The 14,919-nt window shown below is 43.0% G+C and overlaps 1 protein-coding gene across 7 annotated transcripts in view; it reads left to right on the top strand.

The window, feature by feature from the left end:
- Nucleotides 1-14,919, top strand: part of Plekha5 (pleckstrin homology domain containing A5) — a 179,963-nt gene that overhangs the window by 152,335 nt on the left and 12,709 nt on the right. For 4 of the 7 annotated variants that reach the window (XM_055610336.1, XM_055610323.1, XM_055610329.1 and 1 more), the window contains 5 exons: nt 1,529-1,630; nt 4,140-4,251; nt 5,747-5,793; nt 8,214-8,334; nt 14,326-14,441. In XM_055610336.1, the coding sequence (XP_055466311.1) occupies nt 1,529-1,630; nt 4,140-4,251; nt 5,747-5,793; nt 8,214-8,334; nt 14,326-14,441 (498 nt within the window). Of the gene's footprint in view, nt 1-1,528; nt 1,631-4,139; nt 4,252-5,743; nt 5,794-6,683; nt 6,873-8,213; nt 8,335-14,325; nt 14,442-14,919 lie in introns of all 7 variants that reach the window. The other 3 variants (XM_055610298.1, XM_055610289.1, XM_055610314.1) reach the window with 3 other exon arrangements.

Here is a 14,919-nt window from a genome sequence, read left to right as displayed (position 1 = left end):
GCCTTATTTTTTATTAAACAGGATCTAGTGAGGTTACTAGGAGCTCCTTGCTTCTGACTCAACTTTCCAAGTGTCGGGGATTACAGTCACATGGTGCCGTGCCCAGCTTTTTTATATTTTTCAACTAAGTGTGGTATGTGACATACAAGAGGATCATTACAAGGTCAAGTCCAGCTAGGGTTACATACTGAGACCCTGTCTCAGAGCAAGCAAGCAAGCATGCAAGAAAGAGAGAGAGAGAGAAAGAAAGGAAGAAAGAAGAAAGAGAGGGAAAAGTCAAAGGGCTAGAGAGATGGCTCAGTGGTTAAGAGCGTTTACTGCTCTTCCTGACATCGGTTTGGTTCCCAGCACCCACATCAGGTGGCTCACAACTGCCTGGAACTCTGGCTCTACGGAAATATAACACCCTTTTCTGACTTGTGCAGGCACCTAAACATTAATAATAATAAACACTTTTTTAAAGAATAAATATAATTGATTATAAAACTTGCTTAAAGGGAAACTTGTTTTTTTGTTTTTTTATTTTTTTTTCAAGCAGGATCTCACCCTAGGCTGGCCTCCAACTCACTTTATAGCTGAGGATGAGCTTATCCTCCTGCCTCCACCTCCCAAATGTCAGGATTAAAAGTGTGTGCCACCTTACCCTACAATTCAGCAAGAATTGTAAGACTTTTCAAGACTTTTTCTGTTTGATTTGGAGAAACAATTAGCAAAAGACTAAGTAGCAAGAAAACAAAGGACAGCAAATGCAGGGCAGGGTGTGAGAAACCCTTGGGAATCGAGGCCTAGGATTACACTGCTGCATAGGTGTCAGTCTGGAAGTTGCTGAAAAAGACTAAAAATGGTACTGAAGAGATAGCTTTGAGCTCTAGGTTCAGTTCCTAGCATCCAAATGGGGAGCTTCACATCTGCCTGCTTCTACAGCTCCCTGGGACTCTTGTGAGTTCTGACCTGTAAGTGCAGCCATGCACACAAGCACTGACCACACACGTATTAGGCGGATGAGTTAGCAGATGAGCCAGCTATACCACCACCCTCCTGGGTGTCTACCCAGAACACTAACTCCGCTCGCCACAGGGACACATGCTCATGCAGGCTTGATGCCAACAGTCACAAGAGCTAAGAAATAGAACCAACCTAGACGTGCATAATCCAATAAACATACATACACACCATCAATTTTATTCATGACATTTGCACAGAAATAGATGGAACTGGAGGAGGTTAAATAAAATAAGGCAGACTAAAATTACACCATGTGCTTTCTCTGAATGAACTGAGTCTTGAAAAAGAGGAAACGGTAAAGGAGAGTGAGTTACCACAATTTCTGTTTTGGTGCTGCAGATGTAACTCAGCAAAACACTTGCTTACCATGTTCTTGGTTTCCTTCTCCAGCACCGCCAAAGATATTTTTACTTTGCCCCAAATAAAGCATACAACTTTCTGAAATCTTGGGAGGTTTTAAGTATGCACAGACTGTCATTGAAGCGTGGGTCCCCTTTAAAATAACAAACATTGTGGTTTTTAGGAGCTGGAACGAGCCTGGAGAGAATATGACAAGTTAGAATATGACGTGACTGTTACCAGGAACCAGATGCAAGAGCAGCTTGATCGCCTGGGGGAAGTGCAGGTAGGAAAGACAGTCTGCTTGCAGCCTACCTCTACAGCTCCTGCTGTTGGACTCTGAAGAAAAACCTTCAAGAGTCTAGGGACAGGATTCTCACTCTCCATGAAGTTCCCAGCCCCTCTATAAAACCTTTGCACCTTACTGGACCCTGGTGAACTCTGAAGTACTTGTGCTTTTTGCTGTTTAGCACAGCTCACTCAGCACTGCACTGTCAGTACTCAGCTCACCTTTTAGCACTGAGCTCTCAGTACGCAGCTCAGCTCTTAGTACTGTGCGCTCAGTACTCAGTTCAGCTCTCAGCACTGTGCTCTCACTTCTCACCTCAGTTCTCAGCACTGTGCACTCAGTACTCAGCTCAACTCTCAGCACTGAGCTCTCAGTACTCACCTCAGCTCTCAGCATTTCCTATAAGTTTGATTAATACTCTCACATATCATTCTGTGACCACTGATACAGAATTGTTCATTATATTTTTTTTCCTCACTATAACTCATGCAAATGTTGAGATTATAAATGTGCCCCACCAGACCTATTTATCAAATAATATTTTTAATAATATTTTTTCTTGGGGCTGGAACAATAGCTTAGCACTTAAGAGCATTTGCTTACAGATTCGGATGGTTAGAGACCCCACACTGAAGTGTGGTTACAGGTAGTTCACAACCACCTGCAAAACTGAGTCCAAGGAATCCACTGCCCTCCTCCGGCCTCCAAAGTGCCCACATCTGTGGCACACACAATCTGAGTTATTGTTGTTTCTGCAAGGAGGTGTGGCCTTGCTGGAAGAGGTGTGTTACCATGGGTAGGCTTTGAGGTTTCAAAAGCCCACAGCAGGCTCAGTGTGTGTGTCTGCCTGGGGATCGGGACATAGGCTCTCACCTACTCCTTCAGCACTATGCCTGTCTGCTTCCAGCCATGATGATCAGGGACCAACCATTGAATCTGTAAGCAAGCCCCCAATCAGATGTTTTCTTTTTGTAAGATTTTGCCTTGATCATGCAGCAATAGAACAGAAATTCAGACTGTATGTGCCAAATACGTGGGTACTCTTGGAGTCCAGGGGAGGGTAGTGGATCCCCTGGACTTAGAGGTGGTTGTGAGCTATCTGTAACCCCACTTCAATGTGGGGTCATTCCCTGCCAAGGATCATATGGTTGTAATAGAGTCTTATAACTATGACTTTAACCTAAAAGGCATGATATAGAATATTAAAAATAAGAATGTACCAGAATAGAGTAAAAGTAGTTGTGATTAAATGTTTGTACTGTAAACACATTTATTTACTTCTGCCAGCCAAGTGTTTTGTTTGCTTGTTTGTTTTTAATGTTCTAGAATTTAGAAAGTAGTGCAGGAGTCTTTATCCTCAGGATGTGTCCCATGGCTTTCGGTGAATCATGAAACCACAAGTAACATCATGCCCTGTAGAATAAGCCTGGAATGAGGTGATCCTGGGCATTGAGAAATACTGAGTATGAACTCTCCTCCCAAGCTGCCGCATCCACAGCTGCCAAGGCAACAAACTAGCAACCGGAACTGCTGGCGAGTACACAGTAGTTACTCGTCCTTAAATCTGGAGCTGGTGTGTGCTGAGGGCCTTCCGTGTATACTGGGCAAATAAGCACATTGCCTTCTGAGCCTGGAGAGATGGCCCAGAAGTTAAGACCTTTGGCTGTTCTTCCAGAGGTCCTGAGTTCAATTCCCAGCAACTACATCTTGGCACATAACCATCTATAATAAGATCTGGTGCCCTCTTCGGGCATGCAGGCAGAATACCAAATAAATCTTAAACAAAAAACACACTGCCCACTGTTGGCTGTGTATGTGAAACCCTGGAAGCCGGACCTGTAGGTGACAGAGCCAGAACCCTCTGTGGCCCCCTTCTCACCTCAGGGGCTTGTTTTTACCTAGCCACAGTAAGGGTTTTGTTCTTTTTTCTCTTTGTTTTCCATTTATAGTCCCTTCTAAGAGTGTGCCTTCTAGAATCACAAATAATGGCAAAGCATACTGAAAGCATGTACAATAGTACACTTATATCATAGAAATTCAGTGTTTTGTTTTGTTTGTTTTTTTCTCTTCATGCTTTCCCTTTTATCTTTGCAACATCATGGGCTCACATGCGTTATTGTAAATATCCTAGGGACTTAATCCTCTGTGGCTCTAATTTTTCATTGTGTAATTAGTGGAACATATAACTGAGGTTTTGGGGGTTTTTTTGTTTGTTTTTATTTTCGTTTCTTTTGTAACTTGTTGAATTAGTTATTTTCCTGTGGGTGTAGTAGAAAACCCTGACAAAAAACAGCTTGGAGGGGAAAGGGCATATTCTGGCTCACCATTCCAAGGGATAGGGCCCATAGGGTGAGCACAGAGCCCAGCTATAGCTTATCCAAGCTCTCACCCAGCGTGTGCTCCCTCCATCAAAGCTGTAGCAACTGAAACCAAGTGTTCCAATACATGAGTCCGTGGAAGACATTCCCACTCAGGCCCATAGTGACCTGTCCGTCTTTACTGATAGAGCGAATCGGCAGGAATTCAGCGGGCACAAATTCAGAAAGAACTGTGGAGAATTCAAGATGTCATGGAGGGGTTGAGCAAACACAAACAACAAAGAGGCTCTTCAGAAACAGGTGGGTCAGCTTTACATGGCTCTGTCTGAATGAAAAGATATAATTAAATTTGTCATTTTAATGGCTTTTCATTGGAAAACAGCCACTCTGTGCCATTGAATGGGTGCATAAGTTAATAAATGCAGTAATTTCAATAGCCACAGCCACACAAAACCCTTGTTCTGTGTCTATGATTAGCTTTAGCAACTCTTCACTTCTGAATCTTCTCAGTAGGGGGGAAAAAATATAGGTGAGGGCTGGAGAGATGGCTCAGTGATTAAGTGCACTGACTGCTCTTCCAGAGGACCTGAGTTCAAATCTTAGCATCCATATGGTAACTCACAACTGTCTGTAACTGCAAGATATGATACCCTCACACAGACATACATGCAGGCAAAACCCCAGTGCACATAAATAAGTGTAAATAATTTTTTAAAAACCTAAATAAATAAATTACTATGCCTTCAAGGTTTAAAAATAAATAGCCTGCGGTTGGAGAAATGGCTAAGAGGTTAAGAGCACTGGCTGTTCTTCCAGAGGTCCTGAGTTCAATTCCCAGCAACTACATGGTGGCTCACAAACATCTATAATGAGATCTGGTGTCCTCTTCTGGTGTGCAGGTGTACAATACTGTATACATAATAAATAAACATATTTTTAAATAAATAAATAGCCTGATTGTTTCTAACCAGTGAGTCCAGATTCTGCTGCTGTTAGCGTCTTGACTGATCTTGTTAGCTCTTCCCTCCCAAACGTAATAATAGCTACTTGTGACTGTTCTATAGATTAACTATGCTTTATCCTTTTCCATATTGTGAACCTGTCCCGTTTCTGGAGTTCTGTTTTGTTTCTGTCTGTAAGTCGCTCTGTAACAGGCATCATTAGACATATAAAAGAACATATTTGCTAGTACCCACTGGCACACCCGAGTGTGCAAAATTAGTGCATACTCCATTTTAAAGGGTATGGCCAGATTGCTCTCATAGAAGATTACTGTTTATACCAATAATACTTAAGGAAACCTATTTCCATGGATCCTTTCTTTTTTATTTTTAAGTTTTTTTTTTAATTTTATTTTATGTGTACAGTCGTTTGCCTTCGTGTTGTCTGTGTAATGTGTGCCATCTATGAAGACCAGAAGAGGGCACCAGATCCCCTGAAACTGGAGTTCTGAGCAGTTGTGAGCCTCCAGGAAGTGCAAAAGATCTAGCCAGTACCCCTAACCAATGAGCCATCCCGCCAGCCCCACACACTGTTTTTTAAGTTTAATATTTAGAGCCAGATGGCAGTCAACATCTTTAATTCCTGCACTTGGGAGGCAGAAGCAAGGTGGGTCTCTGAGTTTGAGGCCAGCCTGGTCTACAAAGCAAGTCCAGGACAGCCAGTTTTTTTCTTTACACAAAAAAACTCTTATCTCAAAAAAAAAAAAAAAAAAAATTAAAAAAAAAAAAAGAAGAAGAAGAAGAAAGGAAGTTATTTTTAACACATGTAATTATGTGTTCTCTTTTCCCAGTAGGTCTGGCAGGATCAAAGCCTTTCTCAGCAGTTAAGTACAAAAGTGAGGTAAGTTTGATTTGTTTGTCTAGCTGACTTTAAGTGTTAACAAATAAAATTAAAAGTAGTTAAGTCTTCTTTGTTCCTGAAAGATATTTTTTAGTTTGCCTGGAGTGGTGCTGCATACCTGTAACTCCAGTTACTTGGAAGATTGAAGCAGGAGGATAGCAAATTTGTGTGTAGCCTGGGCTACCTAGCAAGACTCTTATCTCAGTTAAAAAAGAAAGAAAGGAAAGAAAAAGAAAACTGTCTTTTAAATATATTTAGATCATTTATTTAAATCTTGAAATGTTACTGACTTAGGAATTTGGTGACTTAGTAACTTTCTAATACTATTTTTCTTCCTTAAATACAAAAAACAAATCAGTGACTAGTTTCATCTGTTAGAACTTTAACATTGTTGTACTTTTTCTGAGTAATTTGAGTGTTTATCATGGCTTCTTATATTTGATAAAATTTATAGGATGGTTGCTAGATAAAGTTGGCTTGATCATGCATGCCATAGAGAAATTATAACAACAAAGAGATACTGTCAACCTAGCTAAAAAAAAAAAAAAAAAATCTGTGGCCTTCAGTTTTGTTTATAGGCCAAAATATTTTTTTTTTAGCCAGCTTTTTTTTCTTCTGATTTTTAATGAAGTACAGTAATTTCACATAGTAATCTGTCTGGGTAGATAGAGCTACCCCATACATGTAGGAGAAAGCAGATATGGCATTTGAAACCCCATTATTGATTATCATGCAAATTTGTTTTGGTTTTTCAATGTGAGACTTTTGGCTTGGCAGTGTCCCTTTAATCATAGTAAAGTAACTTTAAGTTAATATAGCAATGAAAACAGTTTAGAAATGCTTAACCCAATCTGCTTATCTAAATAAGGTGACTATTCTACAATCTTTAGGAAGAGGAAGTAGTCCCACCTCGGCCTCCACTTCCTCGGTCTTATGACTTTACAGAGCAGCCTCCCATAATCCCCCCTCTGCCCAGTGATAGCAGCTCCTTGCTCTGTTATAGCAGGGGCCCCGTGCATCTGCCTGAAGAAAAGAAGATTCTTCAAGTTCAAGGATATCCAAGAAATGGATCTCACTGTGTAAGTGGCTGGAACAGCCACAGAATGATCGTATATGCCCTCTCATTGTTGAAAATTCATTTATTTCATACTCTAGCTTATTTTTGCTATAACTCCATTTTTTAGCGCTTTTTTTGTTTGCATATAACATTACCCTTTGTTTTTCCAATTTACATTTTTATCATTCTCATTTTTTAATATTCTCATAATTTTAATATTTCATTTATCATAAAGTAGTTACTTTGCACATTTGATCAAGCCATATTTTAAACTTGCCACTTTAGAGTGTTAGAAGCAAATAGCATATTTTGATCAGAAAACAGGAAAATAGCAAAATGGGGTGGGAGATGGGCAGTTTAGGAAAACCATGCAAGGACGTAGGCACTGCCAAGGAACAGTGTTGCCTGGGACTGGAAATGAGGGCTTCAGTGAGAAATGAAGTGGATTCATAAGCGAGAAGGAGAGTAAGGGGCCTAAGGTTAGACAGGTGGATTGTGAAGTCAAGGCCAGCCTGAACTATAAAGCAAGACTGTCTCCAAGAGAAAAACAAGAAAGAAAAAAAAAATGGAACAGAGATAATTTTGAGAATAATAAAGTATTGTCTCACAGGAAATTATTTTGAGATGAACCTTACTTATTCAGACTTACATCTAGATGAAAATTTATTGGATTTTATGATTACTTTTAGACCTTGGTTTGACCATGATAAGACTGACTTTGGGTCAGGTATGATGGCACCCATCTGTCATCCCAGCACTCAGGGAGGCAGATGCAGGAGAATCATAAGTCTGACCAACCTAAAGACGGGGTGGGGATGAAAGAGAATGTGGCTGGAAGGTTAAGAGGATCAAGAGGTTAAGGCAAGCCTAGGCTATATGAAACTTGCCTCCAAAAGGATGGCTTAGGGTAATAAAGTACATGTGAGGAGCTAGAGAGATGGTTCAGTGGTTAAGAGCCCTTGCTGCTCTTCCAGAGGACCCAGGTTTGGTTCACTGTTTTTAGCAATGTACAACCATCTGGAATGGCAGTTCCAGGAAGTCCAACACCAGGTACACCTTTGGGGTGCACTTATAAACATGCAGGCAAAACATTAATATACGTAAAATAAATAAATCTTTAGAGTGCCTACAACACCCTTGGTTCAAAACCTACACACAGAAGAGACTTTGTCCCTAGGAATATTGTTACGTTTTACTAATTAAAAATCTTGGAATTACTCTTTCTACTCAGTTATCGATGCCGTGTACTGAGCCCAGGATCTTGCATGTAGACAATGCTTCTAGCACTGAGCCTCCTGCCTAGTCCGGTGCAGTGGTGAACATGTAGCTTTGTGTTGTTGCAATCATGTATCTTCCATTCAAGGGTCCAGATTATAGACTCTACAAGAGTGAGCCAGAGTTAACCACAGTGGCAGAAGTTGATGAATCTAATGGAGAAGAAAAGTCAGAGCCAGTTTCTGAGACGGAGGCTCCAGCTGTTAAAGGTCAGCATTTACAGTCTTCTACCTCTTTTATATCTTTGTTTTCAGATATTTTAGTTTACATTTTCTCCCAGAACATATATAAATCTATAACCTCATATCTGAAATCTTTGGGGTCTCAATTAAAAACCATTTTGAGCCAGATGTAGTGATACACACCTTTAATCCTAGCTTTCAGGAGGCAGAAGCAGGTGAATCTCTTTGAGTTCAAGTGAACTGCAGGATAGATGGAGCTCTATGGTGAGATTTGTCTCACAGAGACAGGTGGGAAGAAGATGAGGCAGAGAGGAGAGGAGAGGAGAGGAGGGGAGGGGAGGGGAGGGAAGGAAGGAAGGAAGGAAGGAAGGAAGGAAGGAAGGAAGGAAGGAAGGAAAGGGAAGGAAGGCTTTGAACCAGACATGTTGATACAAACTACATGAGGATTGCTATGAGTTGTGACCAACAAGGCCTACATAGCAACACTGTCTCAAAACAATAAAGGGCTAGGGGTTGAGCTGGGTGGGTAAGAGCATTTGCTGAGGACCTGGGTTCATTTCTCAACACCTTCACAGCAGCCATCTGTAATTCCAGCTCCAGGGTATTCAAACTCTCTTCTAACCTCTGAGAGCACCAGGCACACACATGACATGCATACATACAGACATACATACACAATAAAATAAAATTAAAGTAAAATAATAAAATAAATAAAAATTTAAAATATGGGGGTATAAGACCTGGGGTCTCACAGCTCAGGAGTTTAAGATCGCGCCCTTCCCAGAAACTCCCCCAGACCAAGACTCGTTGCAAAAGTAAGAAGTTTATTAACCATTGCGCAATGGGGTCACCCCTGCCGGTCAGCAAAGAGTGGCACCCGGAGACAAAGGCCTTTAGGTTTTTAAAAGAAAAATTGCGGGAGATTTGAAGTTGCAGTCTTGGCAATTTAGGATTGGATGAGGAAGCTATAAAGTAAGATAATTGGTTAGTCTTAGGTGCTCAAGCTTGGCCAGTCCTGCCAAGTGTGGATGCAGCTGCAGTTGAAGGTGGGGGTGGTTAGCTCATCCTTTGGCTGGAGGTCAGGAGCTACTCAGAAGGAGGATTGAGGCCATCTAGGTTCGTTGCTAAGAAACACTATCTTTAAGACAAGGGTCTGGTCATTCTTTTTGCTGAGTGAAGGTCATTGCTTGCTTGCTTTTTTTTTTTTTTATATCTGTCCTCACAGATAGAGTCACATTTCTCCATTCTCTGGAAAGGTACTAAGAGGCTTTAGCTTAACCTGAACCTAAAACTCAAAACTATAGGCTTTAGAAGACATACAAAGTTACAAAGTTAGTCTAACCCTTTCAGGGGTTGATTTGGTTTGATTTTTCCAAGGCAGGGTTCTCTGTATAGCATTTGCTGTCCTTGAACTCCCTCTATAAGTCCAGGCTGACCTCAAACTCAGATCCACCTGCCTCTGACTCCCAAGTGCAGAGATTAAAGATGTGTGCCCTCATCCTCCAACTTTAAAAAAAAAAAAAAAAAAAAAAAAAAAAGTTTTTATAGAAATTAAAATAAAATAAAAAGAACTAGAAAAGTTAGGCGTAAGAGTCACCATAAAGGGTAGTGTAATGGCTGACTGGCTCAGAGTGCTTACTGTCCTCCAGAGGACCCAGAACCCACTTCAAGCAGCTCACAACTACCTGCAATTCCAGCTCCGAGACAGTTCCTCATCTGGCCAGGAAGAGCATTGGCAAGTGCACACTCACATGCACGAGCACATACACACACAAGTAAAAATGAAAATAAACCTTTCAAAAACACCCAGCTGGTTGATGGCTATCTCTAACATCATCCCCTCCCTGAATTTCTTCAGGAATTTGACCTTCACAGATAACACAAGTTCCCCTTGTTTGTTTTGGAGAACACCTCTTATATCCTACTATGGCCTATGGTACCACACTCACCTTGAATTAGATTAACTAATAGTGTTTGCCTAGCTTGCATAAGACCCTGGGTTTGATCGCTTGTAGTGCTTAAATAAAAGATGCTCCACTAAACAAAAAGGGCATTTGTTCAGCTGTGTTCATAGCAGCTTTATTCGTAATAGCCAGAATCTGTAAATACCTGGATCTTCTTCACCCAAAGAATGGATACAGAAATTGTGGTACATTTACACAGTAGAATACTACTCGGCTATTAAAAGCAAGGAAATAATGAAATTTGCAGGCAAAAGGATGGAACTAGAAAAGATCATCCTGAGTGAAGTAACACAGACCCAGAAAGACAAGAATGGCATGTACTCACTTATAAGCAGTTATTAGCCATATCATACAGGTTAACCATACTACAATCCACAGACCTAAACAAGCTAAATAACAAGGAGGACCCTAGGGAGGATGCTTAATTCTCATTCAGAAGGGCAAATAGAATAGATACGAGAAGCAGTTGACGAGGGGGAGCAAGATGGGAGCCTACCATAGATATCCTCTGAAAGACTCCACCCAGCAGGGTATAGAAGCAGAAGCTGAGACTCAGCCAAACTTTGGGAAGAGTGCAGGGAGTCTTATGGAAGAGTGGGGGTATAGAAAGACCTGGAGGGACAGGGAGCCGAACAACGCCAACGAATCTGGGCCCAGGGTCCGCTGATAAGACTGATGCACCAACCAAGGACCATGCATAGAAGGGACCTAGACCCACTGCTCAGATGAAGCCCAAAGACAGTCTCCATGTGGGTGCCCTAGTAAGGGGAGCAGGGGCTGTCTCTGGCATGGACTCTGTTGCCTGCTCTTTGATCACTTTCCTCTAGTGGGGCAGGCTTGCCAGGCCACAGAGGGAAAGGGTGCAGGCAGTCCTGATGAGACTTTATAGGCTGGGGTCAGTTGGTAGGGGAGGAGGGAGGGAGTAGAAGGAGAGAAGATGAGGCTGGAAGGAGATGAGGGAGGGGCCTACAGTCGGGATATAAAGTGAATAAATTATTTTAAAAAAGAAAAGAAATTGAGAGAGGTTTAATGAGCATTGTAGCTTTGTTGCTGGCCTCAGTGGGAATGTCACAAGTTCTCAGCAGCTCCCCATCCCTGTGATATTCAAGAGGATATTATGGGCAGAGTGGAGTGCGGATTAGTAGAGTTAGTTGCAGAGTAGAGTAGGGTACTCTCAAGAGGGAGAGAGCAGACACAGCTAAGGGAGCCTTGCGCAGATCTGCAGTTCAAGGAGCTTTACCCTGTTCTCAAGGCTCCACAGCCAGCAGCTTTCCTGAAGGACTTTTCCTGTCCTGCTGATTGAGAGGTTCATTAGGATTGTTTTCCAGGGGCTGGGGGGTTAGTTTTTATCAGAAATCCTCCCCACTCCATACTAATCTGACAGGATTTAGATGCTTCTGCTGGAGACCTTCTAGGCAGTATCTCTGCCCAGGGATAGAAATGTGCCTAGGTCTTCATTCTTGGGGCAGTGGTTGTGGCCCTGCATTCCCAGTGTTTACTTTCACTAGCTGCTGCTTAGGAGGGAGGCTTATCTGCACCTAGACACATTACATTAGTGCCCCTTCTTTCTCTTTACCCCTCCTCACCCTAGTGCTGAGCCTAGAGTCCAGGACCTCAAGCTTGCTAGGCAGGTACTACTCTACTCCAGTTACATTATCAACCTCTTGTCTCATTTTCTAAAAGTCTGGTGGCATTTTGCATGAAGAAAATTAGCAGTATCAAATTGCATTATAACTACCCATTTTTTATTTCATTTCAGTTTGTGTGTGTGTGTGTGTGTGTGTGTGTGTGTATGCGGACATGCATGCCAAGGCACATACATGGAAGTCAGAGAACATCTTCGGGTGTTGATCCTCACTTTAGAGACAGAGTCTTTCAGTTATTTGTTTGTTTCTTTGTTTGTTTTTTGTTGTTTATGCTAGGCTAGTTGGTCCATGAGCTTTTGGGGATTCTCCGGCCTCAGCATCTAAGTCTCACCATAAAAGTACTGGCATTGCAATATATGCTATGGCATCTAGCATGGTTTCTTTAGGTGTTTTAAATTTCATATTTTGTTGTCAGGTGGAGGACTGTGGGTGTGTGAATGCCATGTCACTCTTGTGGAGGTCAGAGAACAACTTTGGGGAATCAGTTCATTCCTTCAGTTGTTAGAAGGATTGAACCAGGTCATCAGGCTTTCGTGGCATGCGCTTTTATCCACTGATCCACCGAATATCTGCCCTCCTACCCTTCCTTTTTATCAGATAGCTTCCGTCTAGCCCAGGTAGACTGGAGCACAAAGGGAGCTGCCCGGGAGTGGCACCTCCTCTTCTTTTCTACTGCAGGCACTCTTGTGCCACAGGGAAAGCCAGGCCTTTTCATGTATTCCCCAGATCTTTACAGTGCTCCTGCTGCCAGATGAATGTCTCTCAGATAAGGAAAGAGCAGCTGGATGGAGCTCTAGTTCAGTCTAGATAGGTGCTGAGAGATGTTTCCAGTAACCAGGACCTTTAATGACACCGCCACTATGAGGTGGACACAGCAATCACAACACCCCATAGAACAGAGGACATTCCTTACAGCTGTTTGCGGTTAGTGAGATGCTGGATGGATGTCTGTTCGTGGACATAGGAAGGCCGGGCCTGCCTCCTGGCTGTTACATGCCAGAAGTTCAGCAGCCTAGGGAAGGTGCTAGGGCATGGGCAGGCGGCATGGCTTATGCCTCTGCACCCTCTGTGTGTGGACTTAAAGCCCTATGCTTTTTCCTGAGACACAGAGCTTGTTTTCACACTGACAGTGACAGGTACACTATAGAATTTGTCTTGAAAACCCTCACTGTCCTGCTGCCATCTTATTCTTGTCTTCTCTTGCTCCCTGCCCCTTCGGGATGGTTTTACCTTTACTCCCTGGAATGAGCTCCGACTCACTGTGCACCAGGGCCCATGCCAAGCTGGGCTTCGTGTTTCTTTTTAAATCTTAAAATGAATTACACTTGCCAGGTGTGGTGGTGTATGCCTTTAATACCAGCACTCAGGGAGGCAGAGAGAGGCAGATCACTGTGAGTTCCAGGCTAGCCTAGCCTACAAAGCAAGTTCAGTATAGCCAAGGCTATACAGAGAAATCCTGTCTTGAAAAAAGCGAAAGTAACAAACAGAATTGCACTTCGTCTTATTTTGTTTTTGTTTGGCTTTGGCAGTTCTGGGTATCAAACATCACTGACACTTTACACTGAGCTGACCCTGTGTGTGAGGACAGGCACCCACAGAGCCCAGAGGAGTCATATTCCCATAGGGCTGCAGTTACAAGTGGTTGCCTGGCCTCAAACTTACAGGGATCCGCCTGCCTCTGCCTCCCAAGTGCTCGGACTAAAGGCATGCACCACCATCACTCAGCTTGCAGTATGAGTTCTTAACCACTGATGTATCTTAATACTAAATGATTCCACTGGCATTCTTGACATAACCCCACTTACATCCCTGTTGGCAGGACAGCTCTTGTTCCAACATTAAGAATAGTTTATTTTGGGCTACATGTGTGTGACCATGGCCAGGGCACACACATTCAAGTTGCTGCACTTTCAGAGGACCTGAGTTTGGTTCCCAACACCCATGCCAAGCAGCTCATGATTATCAATAACTCCAGTTGCAAGGGATATGACACTGCTGACCTCCATGAAACTTTACCTGCTTGTGGGCCTGTGTGCGCATGCACACACACAGGTAAAATTATTACGTGTTCGTAGGAATTTGTGCCTCCTGTGTGTGGGTGCTCTCAGAGGTCAGAAGAGGGAGTGGGATTCACTGGAGCTGGGGTTGCAGGTGGTTATGAGCTGCCTGACATTGGTGCTGAGAACTACATGCCAGTTCTCTGCAACAGCAGAAGCCCTCTCTCCAGCCCCAGCAGATCTGTCTGTCTGTGAGCCCAGAGCTGGTGTGATCTAGTAGACAGAGCACTGTTTACAGATTGGTTCAATCCCAGCTGACTAGAAATCCATAATCAGCAAAGGCCTCCAGTCAGAAGGGCGCCATGCTGCGCCACAAGTGTTGTGTAGAACTTACACTGCTTTAACTTTCAGGTTCCCACTTCCCAGTTGGAGTTCCTCTGAGAACGAAGTCTCCCACGCCCGAGTCCTCGACCATAGCTTCCTATGTGACCTTGAGGAAGACTAAGAAGATGGTGGAGCTAAGAACGGTAACCGGCCTCCTCACGGCTACAGAGAGCTTGCTGTTTGCAGAGATTTCTTAGCAATACCGTCTTCTTTATGTTTTCATTGCATTTAGAACATCAGCACCTCAGAGGACAGCTGATCACAGGGTCTCTTACACTTTGGTCGCACATTGAGACCACAGAGCCCTGGCTGTCCTGGAACTTACTCTATAGACTGTGCTGGCCTCGAATTCACAGAGATCACCCACCTCTGCCTCCTAAGGCTGGGATTAAAGGCTCACATTCTATTAAAAAAAGAAAGTTCTGTTATTTAGGTGTTCTGCCATACTTCTCACTGCCCTCATTTCTCCTAGTCCAAGTAGTAACTTCATCCAGAGAAGCCACACCACTTATTGATTTATGTTTAGTGAGACAGGACTTAATAGGTAATCTAGGCTACCCGCAAACATGGAGCATTCCTGCCTCTGCTTACCAAGGCATCACCACACCAGGTACACCAGGC

This window comes from Psammomys obesus, unplaced genomic scaffold (genome assembly GCF_907164565.1).
Source record: "Psammomys obesus unplaced genomic scaffold, mPsaObe1.curated_primary_1811, whole genome shotgun sequence".
Classification (NCBI taxonomy): Eukaryota; Metazoa; Chordata; class Mammalia; order Rodentia; family Muridae; genus Psammomys; species Psammomys obesus.
The sequence above is the reverse complement of the archived record's forward strand: the minus strand, read 5'-3'. Positions and strand labels throughout refer to the sequence as shown.